Raw genomic sequence first — 20,615 nt, 5'->3', positions numbered from 1 at the left:
TATTGATAGGTGTAATCTTAGGTCCCTCCAAGCCTTAGTGCCGAGGCGTGCGATAGCAGCTCTTGCTTGGTTCTTACTTGGCTGTAGTCTCAGTACCACCACGGTATGAACATCTCCGGGGCTGACTAGGGCATGCCAGCGCTGGGATTGAGATTTGCTTAGGTGCCCTCGTCCGTCTGTAATGTCACGGTCGCCATCGTGATCAGTCCTTATTGCATGCCTTGACCTGTATTCTTCCATACCTTATGTGCATGTGTTCACACAAGGGTCCACAGCCGGGAGGAGATGTGCCTGCTTGCTGAAAGTGAACAGGTTGTCGAAGCAGTTCACCGCCCGAGTGGCTGCCACAGCGGACTAGCTATATGGGGCTAGGGCTTGACGAGACATACTACTTCCATAGCAAGATGTAGTGCAACCATCGGGTGTGTAGCCCTTAGTGATGCAGATGTGGTCTCGAAGTCATTCCAGACACGTCTGGAATACAATCCGTTCCTCGCAACGTAGCTGTATCTCAAGACTGTGTTTTTCTTTGATCACTGGTGGTTGTAACCTACAAAATGCTAAAGACGAGCAAATTTTGGACATAGATAAAAAATCGTAACGTATCGTCGATTTCACATATGTGCTATATCTATTACGCTATGCAGTAAGATCATACCATAAGAAGCCGTCCCAAAAAAAGAAGAGAAAGAACACAGAGGGCTGGTAGCCAATGCATATCTTGCCAAGTTACAAAAATATATTTACAAAACATCTCAAAGTGGATCATCAGCTTCATTGATCTCCTCGTCGCGATACTCCTGGGGTGGAGGCTCGACATGCTCGTGAAGGTAGACTGCACAGCCATATCAGCATTGCTCTCAATTCCAGTCGGGCAGGGGAATCAATGACTTACCATGAGGCCTCACGAACCAGCTCAAGATGAAGGCTAGACCGAATGTGCTAGCGAGACAGACGAAGACGGTCTGCGTGAACTTGCCAACCGTGGCTGAATAGATGGCGTTGAAAATGGTTGGTGCAATAACTCGCGCAAGCGCATGCAGTAGACCAGACGCACCTAATAGTTGCCCAACGCGGTCGGCCGGGACATGTTTTGTCAGAGCGGACTGCAAGGTCGGCGAGCCGATGCCACCAATACTGGCAATGGACCCAGACAGGATCATGAGAGGTCCTGTACGAGCCAGAGCGTAGCCTAGATAGCCAAGCGTGTCAAAGAAGACAGCAACTCGTATGACCGTAAGGTCAAATGTGTCACTGCCCGAACTACGCTGGCGGACTGAGCTCGCCTTACCGCGCACATACCTCGTAATCAACGGGAGAACGAGGACCAGGCATGTGACCCTGCATGTGTTCACTATGGATAGGAACACACCGGACTCGAAACTGCCCCAGCCAAATTGATAATTGGTGTAGATGATGACCACCGTCATGGATCCCATGGCAACACCAAAGAGTATAGTGTCTACCGCAGCGAGGAAGACGAGGTTTCTCCGCAGCGCTGGAGAACTACCTTCGCCCCGAGGCCAGAGTATTTTCAACGGCCCCAATAGGTTGATTGCCCGCAATTGATCAATCCAATCAGATGATGAGCCTGCCATAGTCTTCTCTTGATGATGTCTGTGCCTTGCAGCATGCTGTCTTTGCTTGGAAAGCGATTCGGGTATGATAAGAAACACAAATAGAACAAACCAGAGGTGTACACCTAACGAGATGTAGAAGATGGAAAGCGGGTTGCCTGTCTGCTTGACGATCAACCCAGCAAGTATAGGACCTATAGCGATACCAGTGAAAAGACATCCATGGAAGTAGCCGAAAGCAATATTACGTTTGGCGGGAGCCGTCACATCAGTCGCATACGCGTTGGATATTGCCATTGCAGCGATGAAAGATCCGCATATGCCGTCCACGGCAAAACCGACCAGGATCCAGTTGACGGCCACTTTCTCTGGATACTTGGCTGCGAGGATTGTTATCACCTCCCCAGCAATTGTACCGATACTCGTCAAGCTAAGAATCTTGGTTCGGCCATACCGATCAGAAAGAGCGCCGAGTCTGGGACTTGTGATTGCAGAGAGCAGACCTGCAATGAGGTTGCCATATAATGTGAATTGTGCAACCCTTGACTGGACTTCCGGTATGCGACATTGAGGATTTTCCCCACTGACTAAAACAGGAAGGAATGAGAAAGCTGGATTCGATGTCTGTTGTTCAGAGATATATTCCCGGCAGATGAGGTTCAAGATAATGTTCAGTTTTGGTGTAATTATCCCGCCAAACGCGAGGGTCATGACCAAGAATGGAGCCAGCATCCAGTAGATCTAGATACAGTCAGTATTTGCGTCGATGTCTTCTTGTTTAGACCCTCGTACCGAAGGTCGTCTCCACCACGGCAGATCTGTGAAATCATCTGCACCAGTAAACTCGTGTCCAGATCCTCTATCATCATTGGGATCGTCATTCGGCATGGGAGAAAGCAAGTCAAGACCCTCGTCGGCTGTTTCTTCTGCCACATGCGCATCTATGCCTCCCTTCGCGCTCAGTGTGTTTCCTTCCCCAAGCATACCATTGCCCATGCTTTCAGGTGCTAGGTGCTTTCTTGTGCCATCGATATTAGCGTCTCCTACGAAGGCAGCATCTGTATCGGCGTCCATCGTGGGCCTCTAGAAGTACGATGGCGAATATCGTTCTGGTCTGATCTGGATGGTAAGGTTGTATATGTCACTGCGGACTCCTATTTCTAACGACTGTGTTGTACGTTTCGTCGGTCTCAGAATTAGAGGTGCAAAAGTTCAAGTCTCCATCTTTCACTTTCAAGTGGAAGTTTATCTATCAGGGACTCGTACCGCTCTAAACAGTCGTGCAAGGATGAACTGATAGACTGTACTTTCGTAAGGGCTCGCATATCCCCACACATGAGCTGGTCGGATTGCATCATGACTTCGTACCTCCGTGCTCCATCCCAATTAAGGTAAGGTAATCTACAAGTACCCCCAGCGCGCGCTTCCGCCGATGCGCTTCCGCCGACAATTCTGCTCGGCGTCGGCGTGATCTCTACTCCGTTCACGCCTAATCCTTAAGCTAAGAACATGCGGTGTTTATTTCGAACTTACGATTATTACAAAGCAGACGATACTGAAAGTACATTAGATCCGAATGATCAATAGAGTCAGCTCAGGGATGATCAACGGGCTCGAGACGTGGCTGCATGAAACGACGCCAGGTTGTGGACACTGTGATGGTAAATCTGTCTTATCTCTTATCTTTTAGTCTATTCAAGGGAGGCAGGTCATTATTCGACATTAATCAGTCAGATAGCACATAGCTTAATTGATGGACTCAACACATGAGCACAAAACGTGTCGATCAAAGCGTTGATGGTGTTGTCCGGCAAGATGCTTCGCTGTCATGTCGTATCATGCTTTTTGCAGCTCCAGCATCTATGCGGTCGAGCTTGAGAAGGGTCATAGATGATAAGTACACGCTAAGTGCAGACCCTTGACTACCATGTCTCTTGCCTGTAGCGACCCTCCCTTTCGAGTTCGTCAAGGTATGCTTCTACTTGATCACCTTCCTGGGATTGAAACCTTTCATCGCCTCCCATTATCTCGAGCAAAGCTTCACGGACCCCTTTCGGCATGTTCCCGGAAGCTCCGCATATATAGATCTTGCCTTGACGCTGCAGCAAAACTTCGCGTACTATACTGGCATTTTTGCGCAACAGTTCTTGTACATAAGTCCTGGGTTTGTCCTTGTCTCGCGAGAAGCCGGGAAAGACGGTAAGTCCTAGCCCGGACAGACCCTCCCACTCTTCCCGGAAGAAGTAGTCGGCACCTTCATTGCGGCACCCGAAGAAAAGGTAGCTCTCAGAGGCACATACAGTGTCTTCCATGTCTCTAGCCCATTGTCTTCGTTCATGTATCATGGAGCGCATGGGTGCTACCCCAGTTCCCGGTCCCACCATGAGGATAGGGACTTGTAGTTCTTCCCTTCCAACATTGAGATAGCCGGGCTGAATGGTGAGTGCGATTTGCTGACCAGCCTCTAACGTAGCAATGTATCGTGTACAAACACCGTATCGCTTCCTAAACTTGATGATAGGATTAGGTGGATTTGCAATGGCCACGAGTAGCTGTACTCTTGTCCCGCCGTTGTCGTTGGATTTTAGTGTGCCGCCGCTAGCAATGCTGAATTGTCGTCCGCGCATTATAGGCAGAATCGTCAGAGCATACTGCCATGGTATCCTGATACTGGGGAAATCAGGCATGATTTCCAGAATGGTACGCTTCGGACGCGTGGTATAGTCCCAAAGCTCATCTATCAGCTCAGGATTGGCCAACTCAAGAATGCGCTCCTTTTGATACTCCTCGTCTTCGTTGGTTTCCTTCGTGAAATACGCCAGGTTCGAAAAGAAAGTCCTTCGCGGTATAGACAAGATGTCGAGATAATTTGTCAGGAGCTCTCTCAGGGTGAATGTCTGTTTTCCTGTGCTGATATGTCTCAAGGGCGAAGGGGGGTAGGTCTTCAGATCTGCATCTCTTTTCGTTGGTACAACTTTTATCTGTACGTCTGCAACATCCTGCCATTCTTGATCGCGAATGAATTGTTCAACATCCTTGGGGAAGTTTTTCGGATATACTACAGCAACAGCGCCGGGACCATATTCGATCTCGTCTTTAATTGATAGATCCAATAGGCGCACGTCTTGAGTGTGATCACTGGGTGTGAGACGCGTGTTCGAGGTCAAGTCTGCAACGACGGCGTCATTGATTGGGATCAGATCCTGTGCAGGAGGAGTTTCCGGAGTGAGGACGAGGGTATCGATTGCGGTCACCCCGTTAGTGGATGAATCTCGGACATCAGCACTTTCGAGGATCCACTTTGGTTCTAAGAAGACGCCCTCGCTGATGATCTCTTGTCCATCACCGAGGGGGAAATGAGTCAGGAGACTATCCTTGAGGTCTAATATCCAAGAGCGAAACTCTCCAGTATGTCCTTCGGGGTGTTGCTCATTCCCCTCGCCACGCGGACAGAACAATTGAGCGCCAAGCTGCAGTAGCCGAGTGTGCAGCATACGGTGTGCGACATTGTATCGCGGATATGAGCTGTCACCCAGCCCGAAGGTGGTGAAGTTGACACGTCGTAGTACACCTGGGCGCAACTGTCGGCTCAAAAGGACTCTCCAGAACGAGCGAGCATTCTGAGGAAACTCGCCCTGACCTGTAGTAGATAAGACGACGATGACAATAGTGAAATTCACAAGATCTTGCTAGATAGTATTAGTATGCGCGAGATTGAATGTAAAGAGTGAGGTGACATACGAGCTCGATCGAATCAAGATCTATCACAGTAGTCTCAAATCGGAGTCGCTCTGTAAGTCGGCCAACCTCATCAGCTAAGTCTTGGGCATTTCCTGTTTCGGTGCCATAAAGCACGAGCGCAGATCTTGTACGAGGCTTGTTTTTCGCAGACCTGTGACAAGATGAGATTTCGCATGGCTACAACACATACACACATTGTGCTATGTAAGGGTGTGTGGCGACTACCTTCTTTCATGCCCTTTTACAGCAGGGCCATGTTCGGTGTTGTTCATTCAGACAGCTACGATGAGGCTTCGATGCGCCGACTAAAGTGATCCAGGTCAAGATCTTGTGAGAGGCGAAATGAAGAGCTAAAATGGATGGGCCACTTCTTCGTCACAATGGAACCAGATGCGAGAAGCAGTATAGAACGATCAGATGAAACACAAGAGTCAAAGCAAAAGATGTCAGTAGTACATGTTTCACATGCAATACCTCAACGTGCGAACACCGGTACTACATATGGCGTCTCGGCCATGCCATCTGTCAAGCATTTACATTTGCTGCCGAGTCCTTAACCTTTCACAATCCGCCACTACCCCAGAGTATGACGTTGTTACGTAAGCTCCGACTCTTGCTCTGCTGCGCTTTTGCTGCGCTTTTGCTGCAGGAGCAATGAGGTAAGTTGCCACACTAATCCGGAAGCAGCAAGCGTCACATTCACGGACACTCATTAAAATTGAACCTCCTTGCTGTCATCTGTACAGCTCTCCCCTTCCATCAAACAAACAGTCAAGACATTCACCACAACTTTTCGATCACCCCCCATTCTCAATTTTCATCGGGCACCTAGCTACCCAATCCCAACTCTCCCTCGTCAAGCCAGTTTCCACCCACTCAAGGCGGTCTCGACAATCTAAACTCCTTCTCACCGTTCAAAGGCAGACCCCAAGGCTCTACCAGGACTCCCAGTTTCTTACACGACTTTCTTCCGTGTCATCAACTTTCAAACTACAATCTCCATCATGTCCGTCGAAGCTGCCACCGCCCAAATGGCAAACACTACCCTCGATGAGCCCACCGCCACTGCCGACGGCGCAAACGTCGGCGCTGGCGGCGACAAGCCCATCAACGCATCTCAGAACGAAGCTGTCATCGCCAGCGCCGCTGAGGGTAGGAGACTCTACATTGGAAACCTCGCCTATGCGACCACTGAGGGAGAGTTGAAGGACTTCTTCAAGGACTACCTTGTGTAAGTTCTGCTTGACTTGTTGTTATTGGCGTTGTGTCCGGAATGCTGATCGTGCGACCCCCTTTTAGTGAGACTACGTCTATCCCCACCAACCCCCGCACTACTCGCCCAGTCGGCTACGCCTTTGTTGACGTCTCGACTCCTTCTGAGGCTGAGCGTGCCATTCAGGAGCTCAACGGCAAGACCATCCTGGACCGCAAGGTTTCCGTGCAGCTTGCACGCAAGCCTGAGCCCGCTCAAGAGGGCACTGAGGGTCAGGAGGGCACTCGCCGTCGCAGCTCCACCCGTGGCCGTGGACGTGGCCGCTTCAGAGGTGGCCGTGCCGGTCGTGGTGGACGTGGTGTGAGTGACAACGACCGAAGATCTACTCTTTGATTATGCTGACGAGTAGACAGCCCCGCAAGGCCGAAGGCGAGGAGTCTACCGACGGCCCAACCAACGTTCCTGGCCAGGTCCTTCCTCTCACCGATACTACTAACGAGGCTCTTTCCGCTGCTCCTGGTGAGGAGGGCTCTCTCGAGGTCGACCCCAGCAAGACTGGCAAGACTGATGCTCTTCGTCCCCGTAAGCAGCGTGGTCCTCCCGAGGACGGCGTTCCTTCCAAGACCAAGGTCATGGTTGCCAACCTGCCTTATGACCTTCGTGAGGAAAAGGTGAAGTTTTGCCGCGAATGGGGAAGGTGCATAAAGCATAATGCTAATCGTCGAGCAGCTCCTTGAGATTTTCGCCGAGTACAACCCCTCTTCCGCCAAGATCGCTCTTCGTCCTATTCCCAGGTTCATGGTCCGCAAGCTTCAAGCCCGCAACGAGCCTCGCAAGGGCCGTGGTTTCGGTTTCGTGACACTCGCCACCGAGGAGCTTCAGCAGAAGGCCTGCGCCGAAATGAACGGCAAGGACATTGACGGTCGCGAGATCGCTGTCAAGGTCGCCATTGACTCCCCTGGAAAGGAAGACGAGGACCCCAACGCCCCCATCGAGGGTGAGGCCGAGACTGACGGCACCCCCTCCGCCGCCGAGGGTTCCGCCAACACTGAGGCTGCCGTTGCTCAGTAAACGCGCCGTCTGTTCAACAGGACGAATGTCGCTACATGGCACAATGACGCCATGCAGCACACCCATTGTCCAACTTATTTTACGACCCTCTTTGCTTGACCGGCTGCCCATCAATATTTGCATGTTTATTTAGTCAACATCCTAACAGCGAGTATTCGTTGATGCTGGTCTTACTATCTGACCCCTGACTCTATGATTTCGATGAGAAGAAACTCAGACTTCTGGGGTTCATTATACGATATTATTTCCCATGGGGTTGTATCTGCTAGCAGCCTAACGACTCTGTTTTTACACCAAAAAATTACAATATGTACTATTAGGATGATGAAAAGAAATCTGATGCTTTTTCCACATCTTAACGAGGACACCGTGCATATCTGGAGAATGAGCGAACATGTGAGGTCCGTCCGAAGCGCCTTTGGCGTCTATCAGTGAAGCAAGCCATGATTATTGTAACTCTTGATGATAGGTACCCTATATAGGTAAAAGTAGTGCCTCGGCATGCAAAGGCAATGTGCACATGAGGCTACGGTAAGGTACATGCCTCAAGACGGTCAAGGTTTGGACCGCGGCTACATCATGTATCGAACGAGCAGGACCTTTCCCCACACCATGTAAAGCGCAGATTCTCCGAAGTCGCTGTTACCATTTATGCGGTTGCTTCTTCTTGTCCGCATTCCACACAATAGACAGTCACGAGTGACTTCCCTCGCCATCTCTCTTTTTTTTCGTATACAGTTCCATCCAAGCAAGAAAAATGTCCGGACTACGAATTCTTGTGCCCATCAAGCGGGTGATTGACTACGCGGTTCGTGCAGACCAACCTTTTACACACTCTCTGCTGCTCGCCCCCACCCCACTCTTGAGATTTAAGAAGCACCACTCTACAATACTCCAGCACCATGACCATCAGAGACCAGAATATCCAGAAAAGCAAATCAAAGCAACGCCAAGTAACTAACACGCAAGAAAACAGGTCAAGCCGCGCGTGAACAAGACGCAAACGGCCGTAGAAACCGCCGGCGTGAAGCACAGCATGAACCCGTTCGACGAGCTATCGATCGAAGAAGCAGTACGCATGCGCGAGCGCAAGCTCGACGTCAAGGACATTTTGGCGCTGTCGGCCGGGCCCGCCAAGGCGCAGGACATTCTGCGCACGGCCATGGCCATGGGCGCAGACCGCGCGATCCACGTCGTGCAGGACAAGGGCGAGCTCGAGCCGCTGCATGTTGCGAAATTGCTCAAGAAGGTCGTCGAGGAGGAGGATCGGAACTTGGTTATTCTCGGCAAACAGTCGATTGATGACGACGCGAATCAGACGGGCCAGATGCTCGCTGGGCTGCTGGGGTGGGCTCAGGCGACGCAGGCGTCAAAGGTTGAGATCGAGGGGGACATGTGCACTGTTATGAGAGAGGTGGATGGCGGTGTTGAGACGCTCAAAGCGAAGTTGCCCATGGTCATCACGACGGATCTGAGGCTCAATGAGCCGAGATACGCCAGTTTGCCTAATATCATGAAGGCCAAGAAGAAGCCGTTGGTCAAGAAGACCATGGAGGACTACGGCATCGATCTGACCCAGCGATTAAAGACTGTCAAGGTCGTCGAGCCTCCGCAACGACAAGGAGGTGGCAAGGTCGAGGACGTGGATGGTATGGTGTCCAAGCTCAAGGAGATGGGTGCGCTATAAGAAGAAAGACGAAAATGATGGTTTAGACTTCCATTATCGGAAATTGTATGTATAAGGTTGGGCGTGTCTACGACTGAAAAATCATGGCTACATTGCCGTCGCTTTTGGCCTCAGGCCAATCTCAAAGCTATTGCAATCCCCCAACCCCCACTGTGAACATCCAAAAATCCACATATACCGAGCAAATACAGTGCACTCGAAGCGTCGTGGGATCAATAACAAGGGAAACAGACAGCGCATTACCAGTCACCCCACAGTTCGTCCTTGGAAGAAGGTTGTGAGGGCGAAGCCGGCTTCTTCATCGCACTCGTGCCTATGCTGGTAGGCTTCGGCTTCTGCTGCACCGCCTCGCCGGCAGCCGCGAAACTGTCCCAAAAGTCCTTTTTCTCGGGCGCGGGACCCTTGGGCGCCTCACCGAAGCTCTCCCAGAAGTCGCGCTTGTCGGGCTCGACGGACGAGTTGGCGTTGCCGCTGCTGCCGCCGCCGCTGCGTGGAGCCAATCGCTCGTCGCCTTCGACGAAGCGGTTGAAGTTCTCGGCTGCTGCTTTGGTGCCGGACTGCAGGTTCTGGCCCAGCTGGGCGGCCGTCAATCGTGCTTGGGTTGCCAGGTCGGCTTCGGCGAGCTAGAATGTTACGGACGCATGAGTGGGGGAAACGGTCAAGTATGGATTGGACGATCGGGAAAACAATTACCTTTTGCATGTTCGGCTTCACCCAGCCATTGTATCCCGTTGCTGCCTGCTTGGTGACTGTGCTGCTGAGCCATCCGAAGCCTTTAGTCAGTGCAGCCACAGGATCTTTTTGGAAGTCTTCGGCACCAGGTAAGGCGGATGAGCTCTGCGAGGAAGAAGATGGAAAAGGATCGCTGCCGAATCCAGCAAACTTGCCACCCTGGTTAGGGGGCAAGTCGCCGGGTCTGTTGGCATTCGCAGAACCCATCTTGGCGAAGTAGGCTTCATTCTGGGCCTTTTGCGACGAAGGCAGCGAGCCAGGGGCGGTGGAAGCAGAGCCTGATGTCTTTCCGACAGGAGTACCGCTTCTGCTGGTGTTTGATGATTCCATATTGGTTTTGGCAGGACGGGGCTTCTTCTCTCCGGGAACGTATTCCTTGCCCTCGACCTTTGCGGTCAGCCGCTCCTTCCACTCCTCGCCGGCCTCGCTGTCGTATCGTTCCTGGATGGTGCATTCGTCGAAAGTGCGAGCCTGTACTTTGTTGCTCTCGTGTTCGTCAAAGAAGTCTTTCCACGGCTTGTTTCCTCCGTTGGCCATGCGCTCGACCTCCTGTACCTTGAACGAGTCCATGGTGATTGATCGCACGAAGGAAATGTGGACTCCGAGGGACCTGTGAATACCAGAGCATGATAGACAAAAGAAGATGCCGAACTTGGGCGAGGCCTTTTTTGTTCCATGTTAGTCGGTCACTGATTGTTGGACGGGGGGTGGGAATGTCGATACCCATTGCGGACTGGGGGCGCCGCAGTCTACGCAGCGGTTGTTCTCGTTGGTCTTTTGGATTTCGAGAAGTTTACTTCTTGTCTCGGGATCGACCTGTAATGCGCGCAATTAACAGAGCGATCAAAAAGATAGAGATAGAGATTCTGCTGACCTCCCACATCTTGTTGCTCATGGCTGCGGTTGTCAGGTCTGTCTGACCCCTTGTGGACAATTACTTGAGTTTGTCGGATGATAGGCAAGCAGACAAGTAGTAACATGCGTCAGATCAATTATGAGGTTGGTAACTATGTAGTGTACAGGAGCACAGGGTGAAGAAAATAGGTAGGCAAGGACGAGGATGCGACAATAGCTACCGGTCCTGTGTGTACGTGAAACCGTTACTAGAAATTGGTTGAACGTCAATTGTATGTTGCGATGTACGATGGAGGTACAGCGGTACGAAGCTTGTACGTGTACAGCTGTAGAACGTCTATTGCACTCTTATATGTGTTGGAGGGAATAGATTTACAAAAATATTAAATGTAGTTGATCGAAGACTATTCGCAATATACTACGTGTCTCATGGTACAACAAGGCCGCAACGTCACATGCCAGGTTGAGGTGTGCATATCAATACTAAGGAAGGTAACCCAAGGCAGCATTATTATGGCATATACCTTGACTTCGACATGCATTTCACACTGCTCCAATCCCAGCTGGAAGCAGCAACGATTTTGCTACCAGGTCGATCGAGATAACCTATCTTATCCTTGAAATACAAACCACATTTGTGGCCAAGTCTCACTATTTCACTAAGGTGGTCAATTGGAATGATGCAGACCCCTTACTACTTTGTACCTAAGGTACTTAGCAGGTACTGTGGAGAGTTGAAGATGATGCATGCCAAGACGTTCGTCATTCCATTTCTCGCTTTCTTCGACGCTTGCGCTGTAAATGGAAGGAATGCCTACCTACTGTACCTTACCTTACTTTACACTCGCCCATACCTTACACTTGTCACCACCAGCCATCAGTCTCCAAACAATCACACATCGCGGTATCACCTTGGCCAGCTTCTGGACAGCTGGACAAATCACCTGCATAGCTTGATTTGACAGCGTTGCTAGACCGGGCCGTACCATGCGAACAAGCGCACCTCTCGCTTTGTAAAGATCTTGTACCGTCCGCCATTCACTGCTGCTCTCCCTTTGCATAGGAGCCATTTCCAGCCAGATCCCAGACATGGCCGACTACAGCGACCTGAAAGTCACAGAGCTCAAGGAGGAGCTCAAAAAGCGCAGCATAGCTTCCACTGGCCTATCGCGCAAGCAGCAAATCATAGACCGCCTCATCGAAGACGATGACGCCAAAACAAGCGCCCAGGAAGACGAACCTGCCGCTGAGAAGGCTGATGATGAGGAAGAAAAGCTAGATGCCGAGGTGGAGCAGAACGGAAAGGCAGAAGAAAACGGCGAACAGCCGGAAGCGCAACAAGAACAGACGGAGCAAGAGCAGCATCCAACCCAGGAGCCCGCTCAACCCGACACTCAGACTACCCAGACTATCGCAGATGATGCTGCGCAAGCAACAAATACTGTCGAATCAGCAGCACAGGAGGACGTGGTCCAGGCAGCCCCTACAGATGATGCCACCAATGAATCGGGTGCGCAAGCAGATGCCATTGAGGATCCAGTCATCGACGACGTCGCAATGGATGATGTCGCCCAAGAAGCCAACACAGAAGCGCAAGGTCAAGAGTCATCACCGGATAACCGCAAGCGCAAGCGGCCAAGCTTGACTCCACCTGTCGCAGACGAATCCGCTGTGAAAAAGCTCAAGCAGGACGAGGAAGAGTCGCACGTCGACGCACCTAATGTCCCTCTCGATAATCCCGACGCCACCGTGCAGCCCATGGCCACCAGTGACGATGTCTTGCAGGTCGATCGCTCTGTCGAAAATCCCGCGACGACCACAGACGACCAAGAGCCTGCTCCGAGACGAGCATCGACGTCCAGATCCGCACGCAGCCCGAACCAACGTCGCTTCAAAGACATCATCAATCCATTGGCAGGCTCCGGTCAAGACTCCAGTGCAGTTGTACCAGATGACAACGTCGATGCCGCCCCTGCCCTACATCCTGCCACACGCGCTCTCTACATAAAGGGATTGATACGTCCCATCAACGTCAACGCGATGAAGGACCATTTAGAACACCTCGCTACCCCGCCGGATAATTCCGCCTCCGATGGACTTGTCGAAGAATGCTACGTGGACGCCCTCAAAACACATGCCTTTGTGCTGTTCGACTCAATATCTGCAGCATCGAGAGCACGAGCCAGCCTGCACTCGCGTGTCTGGCCGGCCGAGGCTCAGCGCAAGCCGCTCTGGGTCGACTTCATTCCCGAAGAGCGCATGTTTAGCTGGATGGAGCAGGAGAGATCAGAGGGTGGCACCCGAGCCAGCACGGCCAAGAGATGGGAGGTGGCATACGAGGTTGTCGAGGATGGAGTCGATGTGCGACTGATAGAAGCATCTGGCAGCGGCGGTTCCCGGACCTCTTTCGCTCAGGGTATGCCTGGCGCCCCACTCGGTCCTCGAGGCGGAGCAGGAGGCAGCGCGTCGGGACCGCGAAGACCTTCTGTCTCACAAAGCGACAGACGGAGACCTTCAGATGTGCAGCCACCGCCATCGCGACGACCCACGGCCAAATCCGTCGAGGAAGCGAGCGCCTCTTTCCTCGAGCTCGACAAACTGTTCAGGTTCACGGCGGCGAAACCCAAACTCTACTGGCAGCCGGTTAGCGACAAGCTCGCGGACAAACGACTTGACGAGCTAGACCGCGAAACAAGCAGGGATTGGGACCCGCGCAAAGACGCCAGACTGAACGGCGACTCGATGGGTAGAGGCCTTGATCAACTAAAACGGTACACATTCGAGGATGGAGACGTGCTGGTTGATGGCGGTCCGGAATACGGGGGTGGAGCTGCATTCGGACGAGGTGGAGAGAGCTATCGGGGAGGGGGCGGTGGAGGCGGAGGCGGCAGACGAAGGGGCCCCGATAGATATCGCTGAGTATGTATTTGTATGTATGGAATGACATGACCTCTGGGCAGGATTTCTATTCAAGATTATCATTGGGTAGATACAGAGCTAGAGCTTCACAGCTTGATTGAGTCAGGGGATCGAAAGACCAATCTGCCCACGGCGAGTCCAGGCGTTGCGTTTGAAGAGGTAGAGACAGAACAAAGTGTTTGTCCCTGATACTTTTCTATGATTATACAAGAGTAGAACATATATCTGATGTGTGCGCAAGAGAGCTAGCTAGACACGGAAAAAAATCATACACTCAGCATCGACGAGGACCGACGACGACAAACCCGAACAGCTTAGCCGTCCAGATCATGACCTTTTCACAACAACGCCTCCTGCCTGGTGAAGAACTTCTTAGAGCCCAGACACCTCTCACTGGTACAGCCAGGACACCTCAGGCCCATCTGCTTGCTGCACACCTGCCCGCTCTCGAGATGAACCTTTGCGATATCCGCCAGGCCGTTGATGAAGGTCATGTTGCCATTCAGGCTCTCGACGCGCCTGACGCCGCCGTCGGCGCCGAGCTGGTTGGCCTCGTGGATGACTTCCTGGTCGATCTCGAAGAGGGTCTCGATGTGGTCAGAGGTGAAAGCGATGGGCACGAGGACGAGGTCCTTCTGGCCCTTTTTGACAAAGTTGGTCACCGTGTCGCTTGTCTGCGCGCCGAGCCAGGCCGAGGGCCCGACCTGCGATTGCCAGACCAGGCGGTGTGGGTTCTGGAAGCCCAACCGTTGCTGCACCGCGTGCACTGTCGCGGCGACTTCGGCCGGGTACGGGTCGCCTCTGTTCACGACGCTCATGGGCAGGGAGTGCGCCGAGTAGAGGACGACGGCGTTCTTGCGGCGGTCTTCCGGGTAGGTTGCCAGAGTGGCTTGGATGTTCTGGGCAAAGGCCTCGACGAGGGCGGGGTGGGTGGGCCATCTGTCGATGACGCTCCAGTGGATGGCGCCGGCCTCGTCGACGTCTTCGCCTGCGCGCTTGGTCTCGAGTCGTTGTCGCCATTTCCACAGCTCGTTGATGGAGCTGCCCGTCGTGCTGCACGAGTACTGTGGGTATTGCGTGAATGCCACCGCTCTTCCTCCCCTGCCGCGGCCGAAGCCGTCGTCCAGCATCTGCTGGTACGTGTCTTCGGTCAGAGGGTTCGCGTATCGGAACATGACATAGGGCTTGTGGGGGGCGGTCTCGGGCGAGATGCGGTCGAGGACCTTGCACATCTCTGCGTTCTGGTATTCGGACCACTTGCGGATGGGCGAGCCGCCGCCAATGTCGGCGTATTGCTTCTTGATCTTGGGGGTTCGTCGCTTGGAGATCAAGGGGCCCAGATAGTTCTGTAGTCGACCGAGGGGGATCAGGTCGCCGTCGGCGAATAGTCTGCTGAGGAAATCGCCGACTTCGTCTGTGGTGGCGGGCCCGCCCATGTTCATGAACACCATTGCCGTCGGGCCTTTGCTGCCAGCGTTGTCCTGGGTGACTGGCGGCACCACGCTGGCCATGCTCCTAGATGGCTTCCACCATTGTGCCGACAGAGGTTCTCTCGCCGCCAGAGGGACAGTGGCGCGCGGGGTGGCAGCACGCCGGGCGAGGCGAGCGATCGGGGCGCGAACACTCATCGAGGGGGTGCTTGTGCGAACCGACAGCTTCTGAATCGAAGCAGATGTGTGGTGTGTATGCTGTGATGTGTTGTTGCTGTGTCTTGCCAGGCATGTTTCTCGGAGAAATGATCAATGTTTAGTAGACATGTTGCGGCGATCGAGCTGCCTCGGCGTTGCGTCCAGAGATCGGTCCACTAATTAATTGTTGTCAGACTCATCGACTCGTCAACCAATGACATGCGCCAAGGTGGACATGCTGACCCAAAACTCAGTCCTGGTTCACTACGCGTCGGGCCGAGGCTTGATTGTCGCAGAGTGTCACGTGGTGATAGGACGGCCCTTGTCGACGATCGATGAGACGATAAGATAAGATGGTGCTGTTTGTCATCGGACTGAGAAGGAGATAAGACGGGCATACGGCACGCGAACGACAGGCGCAAGGACCACCGCGTGCGAAGAAAGTGCTTCTGAGCTGGTTGGCGCGCGTAACTATATCGATATTATGATACATTATGATGATATCAACACATTAGCGATTGTCTGTCATTCTTCGTGGCATCGTTTGTCGTTCCGTCGCCCAGCTCTGGAGTCGTCGGGTCTAATTCACTGCAGCTACAGCGTGCAGGAATTTGCTTTCTTATCGACACCCTGTGAGACCTTGCGATACTTGTATCTGCATAGCGTCAACGTCAACCACGCCCACCTCGTCCGCCTCTGCCGCTGTCACTCGAATCGGCGGCGCTAGGTTCAGCTCTTCATATCCATCACCATCAACACTGAGGAAGTATGGCTCGGCCTCCCAGCAGTAGACTTCGTTCCACGACCCCATCGGTAGACTACAACCACACTCCCGCCCACAGTCCATCTCCGAGCGCTGCCTCGGACAAGGAAAACCAAGCGACTCCACGCGCCGCCCCGAGGAACAAAGGAAAAGGACGAATGCCGCCGCCGCGGCGTGGGAATCCATCAACCTCGGATGACGCCGTCCCTCCCTCCACCAAGCGAAGACGACCGGAGACTTCGAGAACAGCCACCCTTCTCGAAGATGAAGAAGACCCGCGAAAATACTACAACCCGGACCAAAACCCCGAGGAGCGTCAACGGCTGAAGAAAAAGTCGCGCGCGCTGGAACGCGAGTTTAATGATAATCGAGATCGGTACCTGCGAAGCAACGACAATGGCCTGCAAAACACCATCAATCGGGCGAACTCCATATTCGGAGACGTCAAGCAGACCTCGGATGCCACCCTCGATTCTCGTCTCATGGTCAATGTGTCCGATCTTCTTTCGAAAAAGTCGGCTCGGATGTTACTGGGTGACACGTCCACTGGACTCGACGTGGACGAGTTTGTGTCGAAATGCATCACGTTCATGAGACCAGACACCGGTCACGCTGCCTCTACCGCTACACAAGCCAGGCGCCGCAGACTCAGTGGAGACGAAGATGACGACGATCAGGAACACGCTGACTATCTCGACTGGGCCCGTTTTGGCGCTCGTGCATGCTTTGCCTCCAACTCCCGTCCGCCTGTACCAGCTTTTCTCTTAGGTCCTCTGTCAGTCCAGAAAAAGGCTCGCACCCAAACCCAGCGACGACCGCGACAAGCACGGGATAACGCCGGCCAGGAGGTCCGCCCGGAAGCACTCACGAAAGACGACCTCGGGACGACAGAAACAAACACATTGACTGTCATTTGCTCAAAGATTCGGTCGACACTGCAACGACACTGCCAGCGGGCTGAAGCCGCTGTGAATGAGGCCGGTGAATTGACAGACGAGCTGATGACGAGGCTACGAGTCGGCGAGACAGGAGGGCCGCATCTCTTTGATTTCGTCATAAACCCGACCAGCTTCGCACAGACTGTGGAGAACATCTTCTATGTCAGCTTCCTGATCAAGGAAGGAAATGTAGGCATCGAAATGGATTCTGATGGCCTCCCGACCCTCAGTGAGTTCATCCTCTCTTTCGCTACTCATCAGTAATCTCGCAAGCTAACGCCATCGTAGTCCCCGCCGACCAGTCTCCCGCCTCAGAACAGCGCGAAAAGACATCCAGAAAGCACCAGGCCGTCTTCAGCATCGACGTCGCCACGTGGGAGAAGCTGGTCCGTGCCTACTGCATACGAGAGCCGCTGATCGAGCACCGCGCTGAATCGAGCACGCAGGTCGGCAGTCGAGGATGGTATGCGTGAGTGTGAGATGGGTCATGTTACATGTTGCATGCCCCGGCTGTGCTGTTCTCTGGATGGTGTAGGAGCCACGTTTTCATCTCACGATCATGACTGTAGCGATGGTCGAGTGTTCTGTCGTGGACTTTTAGGTTTTCCCTAAAGCCCCTTTGTTTCGGTTTTTTTTTGGGTTTCTTCAAGTCATATATACCCCCTCCTGCCGTTTCGTCTTTCTAGCCGTATCCAGACAGCCAGCCAACCAGCCAATTGAGTGCGTCCTCGAATCTTGTTTTTGTTTCCTCTGCCTTGACAGCTTTAATGCAGGAAGGAAGTGGTGGGAAGTGATCCCGTCCTTCACAAACTCCATTGCTGAACTTCTACCCCCTCCTCGGTAATATTCTATGAATTCGCCACATGCTGTGTGTGTGGCAAGACTCTTCTTCCGCCGTGTTATGTAAGACCACCAAGTCACCCTATTCGTGCGAGCGAGTCGAAACGAACAGACCCAGCATCCCAAAAGAACAAGCAAACAAACATGATCAAGTGCTTCAAGGAACCGACGAATGCAAACCCATGTCTCAAGCTCAGAAAAAGCCAAAACCCAAAACTCCCAGCGAGGAAAAATAACCAACATGCCCACAGAACAACCCTCCAGAGACAGCCAGAACAGCAAGATAAGCACGAACAACAAAAAAGCCTTAAACATGTTTCCCGCACCGCACCTGCACGAGCCTGGCCCGTCCCCACGCATCAACCACAAGCGCAGTCAAGTATCCCCCGCGCACACACCCACTGTCCAGCCCCTTCGTCCACCGATGCAGGTTCAACCCCCGCGGACTATCATGCCCGTAGACGACCACGCTGGGACTCTGGAGCTTGAGTCTGAGCAGGTCGTCGGGGTCCGTCTCGCTTGTGCCTTTGAGGAATTTCTCGAGCCAGGAGGGAGGCGTAGGCCAAGTCCATGAATCGCGTGCGTTCTCGTCGGGGTTGGTATCCTGCGATGGAGGCAGCAGGGCTGCGGGAGGTGGAATAAGTTCGTAATCCTCCTGGAACCAAGACCACTTCTTGACTCCGCCTGCGCCGCGGCCACGGTGTTTTGCGAGGCGGTCGTTGTACCAGTTCCACATCTTCTCCCACGCGACGCCCTTTTCGCGGTCACGACTCGGCACGTGCGACGACCGCGACAGGCTGCGCATGTTCATTACGGAATACGGATCCTGGCGGCGCAGAGGCAGGCCGGGCACGAGGCCGCCGTGCACGACGTGGATTTCGTCGTGGATGGGCCGCATGTGGAGGAGTTTTTTGGCGCCTTTCTTGGTCTTGGAGAGGATTAGGAGGTCTGGGTCTTCGAGGTCGGAGGCTTCTTGTGCTGGTGCTGCTGCTGCTGCTGCGCGAGGAGAGGTTGAGGTTGTCGAGAGGCGCGTTATGGCGGGGATGTGAATTATCAGAGGCAAGCTGCGTAGCCAGTCCATGTGGTGGCGCTCAAAGTACGGCGACAGGTCTTCGGCCTTGAGGTTCGCGGCTAGTTCTTTGCGCGTCGCGCTGTCGAGCGCTGTATGTTTCAGTCCGCGCTTCGCGGCGACTAATGCTTTGTCTTCGTGGTTGCCTCGCACTGATGAGGCGTTTAGAGATATCAATGTGTCGATGACTCCCAGAGAGTCGGGCCCTTTGGAGATTACGTCGCCAGTGCAGATCAAGTGGTCTTTGTCCTTGTTGAAGCCGATCTTATCCATGAGTTTCTTGAGTTCGTCGTTGCACCCGTGAATGTCGCCGACGAAGACCAGGCGTCGCTTCCCTTCCATGTCGTATTCGCCCCCAGGTAAATGTTCTGCTTGGAGTTCCTTCATCTGCACAATATCCGAGAATTTATTCCAGTCCTGCAATCCATATGTGCCTTTCGGTGAATTGAAGCTCTGTAACATGGCTTTTTCTTCGTCCCAGCCCTCTTTCAGAAACACTCGATAGCCAATGTAGGCGATGATGGCCAGTAACAAAAGATACATGCTGCGCCGGATCCTCCGATTCCTTACCGCCGCCGAGGCAACGTAGCATATAGGGTCTGTCGTTTCGCAATCACAGTATTCGCCGCAATCTCTGTCGTCGTCACTACTGCTGTCGTCGTCGGAAGAGTGCACGTGAACATTGGTCTTGCCGCTGCGCCATGCATTCGTCACTTTGTCTATCAGCGGTCGAGTCGTCGAGTCGTGACGAGATGTCTGAGATGATCTTGTCGCTGATGTTCCTTCTTTGATGTATGCTAGAGGCCACTCCTCGTCATCGTCGTCGTCTTCGTCGTCTGTGTATCCGAGGTGGTGAAGAGGTGATAGGCGCTGCTTTTCGCTCATGGTCGAAGAAGCAGTCGCGCGCGCATGTGGTGGAATGACAGGACGCTTATTTATCTAGGTAGACTGTAGTCCGGCTGCAGTGGTGGTAGCGTCTATCCTCCCCGTTTGCACCAAGAACAGAAACAAAGAAAGAAGAGTGCAGTTTGAATTTTTCCTGATTTTCTTATGGTCGCGTGCTTTCTCTGCAAACAAGGGACAACCTTGATGTACTGGTTTATATGCTTTTGGGAAACACAAAGTCTACGGCTACAGAGTTGGAGTTACCTTTCGCGGCCGCGTCAGTTAGTGCGCCTTTCTTCTGAGCTATTAGGGTGGAACCTCCGGGGGGATCCACAGTCCACGCATGCCTTTTCGTCTCTTATAGCAAGACAGACATTAATTAACCTTGTTGGTGACGTTTATTGCTCTGGGGGCCAAGACGCTCGCGGCAGTGGATTTACCGAGCGCCGTTGGCTATAGGACTACTACTTACAGCCACATGCCGTGGAGCTATAACGCTGGACCAACGACCGACTATGATCCATTGGCTGTAGGCTAGTAAACACAAAAGATAGCAAATCACAAAGACTGGTTGCATGAAAGATGTATCAACTCCAATGGCGTGCAGCTGTTGCATAAGATAAATCGATGCGTCAACGCTCTCTACAATGTTCATAGGCTGACTGAGCCCTTGTTTACTCAGTTGTTGCTAACCCAT

General features: G+C 52.9%; 8 protein-coding genes across 8 annotated transcripts; 4 read left to right on the top strand and 4 right to left on the bottom strand.

Moving 5' to 3' along the window:
- Positions 1-755: 755 nt before the first annotated feature.
- Positions 756-2,651, bottom strand: AAFC00_004063 (uncharacterized protein; the record flags this gene model as incomplete). The annotated part of the gene is made up of 3 exons (XM_069343640.1): positions 756-835; positions 896-2,318; positions 2,370-2,651. The coding sequence occupies 3 exons, from the start codon at positions 2,649-2,651 to the stop codon at positions 756-758; spliced, it is 1,785 nt and encodes a 594-aa protein (XP_069202193.1).
- Positions 2,652-3,499: 848 nt separating this feature from the next.
- On the bottom strand, positions 3,500-5,590 carry AAFC00_004062 (uncharacterized protein; the record flags this gene model as incomplete). The annotated part of the gene is made up of 3 exons (XM_069343639.1): positions 3,500-5,266; positions 5,319-5,469; positions 5,544-5,590. 3 exons carry the CDS (start codon positions 5,588-5,590, stop codon positions 3,500-3,502), a joined length of 1,965 nt encoding a protein of 654 aa, XP_069202192.1.
- Positions 5,591-6,322: 732 nt separating this feature from the next.
- Positions 6,323-7,602, top strand: AAFC00_004061 (uncharacterized protein; the record flags this gene model as incomplete). The annotated part of the gene is made up of 4 exons (XM_069343638.1): positions 6,323-6,549; positions 6,618-6,891; positions 6,945-7,202; positions 7,261-7,602. The coding sequence occupies 4 exons, from the start codon at positions 6,323-6,325 to the stop codon at positions 7,600-7,602; spliced, it is 1,101 nt and encodes a 366-aa protein (XP_069202191.1).
- A 757-nt stretch (positions 7,603-8,359) lies between these two features.
- Positions 8,360-9,289, top strand: AAFC00_004060 (uncharacterized protein; the record flags this gene model as incomplete). Its single annotated transcript, XM_069343637.1, has 2 exons — positions 8,360-8,410; positions 8,579-9,289. The coding sequence occupies 2 exons, from the start codon at positions 8,360-8,362 to the stop codon at positions 9,287-9,289; spliced, it is 762 nt and encodes a 253-aa protein (XP_069202190.1).
- Positions 9,290-9,528: 239 nt separating this feature from the next.
- AAFC00_004059 (uncharacterized protein) lies at positions 9,529-10,916 on the bottom strand (the record flags this gene model as incomplete). The annotated part of the gene is made up of 4 exons (XM_069343635.1): positions 9,529-9,912; positions 9,983-10,684; positions 10,745-10,837; positions 10,896-10,916. 4 exons carry the CDS (start codon positions 10,914-10,916, stop codon positions 9,529-9,531), a joined length of 1,200 nt encoding a protein of 399 aa, XP_069202189.1.
- Positions 10,917-11,965: 1,049 nt separating this feature from the next.
- Positions 11,966-13,795, top strand: AAFC00_004058 (uncharacterized protein; the record flags this gene model as incomplete). The annotated part of the gene is made up of 1 exon (XM_069343634.1): positions 11,966-13,795. The coding sequence occupies one exon, from the start codon at positions 11,966-11,968 to the stop codon at positions 13,793-13,795; it is 1,830 nt and encodes a 609-aa protein (XP_069202188.1).
- A 338-nt stretch (positions 13,796-14,133) lies between these two features.
- AAFC00_004057 (uncharacterized protein) lies at positions 14,134-15,423 on the bottom strand (the record flags this gene model as incomplete). The annotated part of the gene is made up of 1 exon (XM_069343633.1): positions 14,134-15,423. The coding sequence occupies one exon, from the start codon at positions 15,421-15,423 to the stop codon at positions 14,134-14,136; it is 1,290 nt and encodes a 429-aa protein (XP_069202187.1).
- A 768-nt stretch (positions 15,424-16,191) lies between these two features.
- On the top strand, positions 16,192-17,597 carry AAFC00_004056 (uncharacterized protein; the record flags this gene model as incomplete). Its single annotated transcript, XM_069343632.1, has 2 exons — positions 16,192-17,353; positions 17,413-17,597. The coding sequence occupies 2 exons, from the start codon at positions 16,192-16,194 to the stop codon at positions 17,595-17,597; spliced, it is 1,347 nt and encodes a 448-aa protein (XP_069202186.1).
- Positions 17,598-20,615: the final 3,018 nt, after the last annotated feature.

The sequence above is a fragment of the Neodothiora populina genome (genome assembly GCF_041146345.1).
Source record: "Neodothiora populina strain CPC 39397 chromosome Unknown canker_contig_17, whole genome shotgun sequence".
In the NCBI taxonomy this organism is placed as follows: Eukaryota; Fungi; Ascomycota; class Dothideomycetes; order Dothideales; family Dothioraceae; genus Neodothiora; species Neodothiora populina.
The sequence above is the reverse complement of the archived record's forward strand: the minus strand, read 5'-3'. Positions and strand labels throughout refer to the sequence as shown.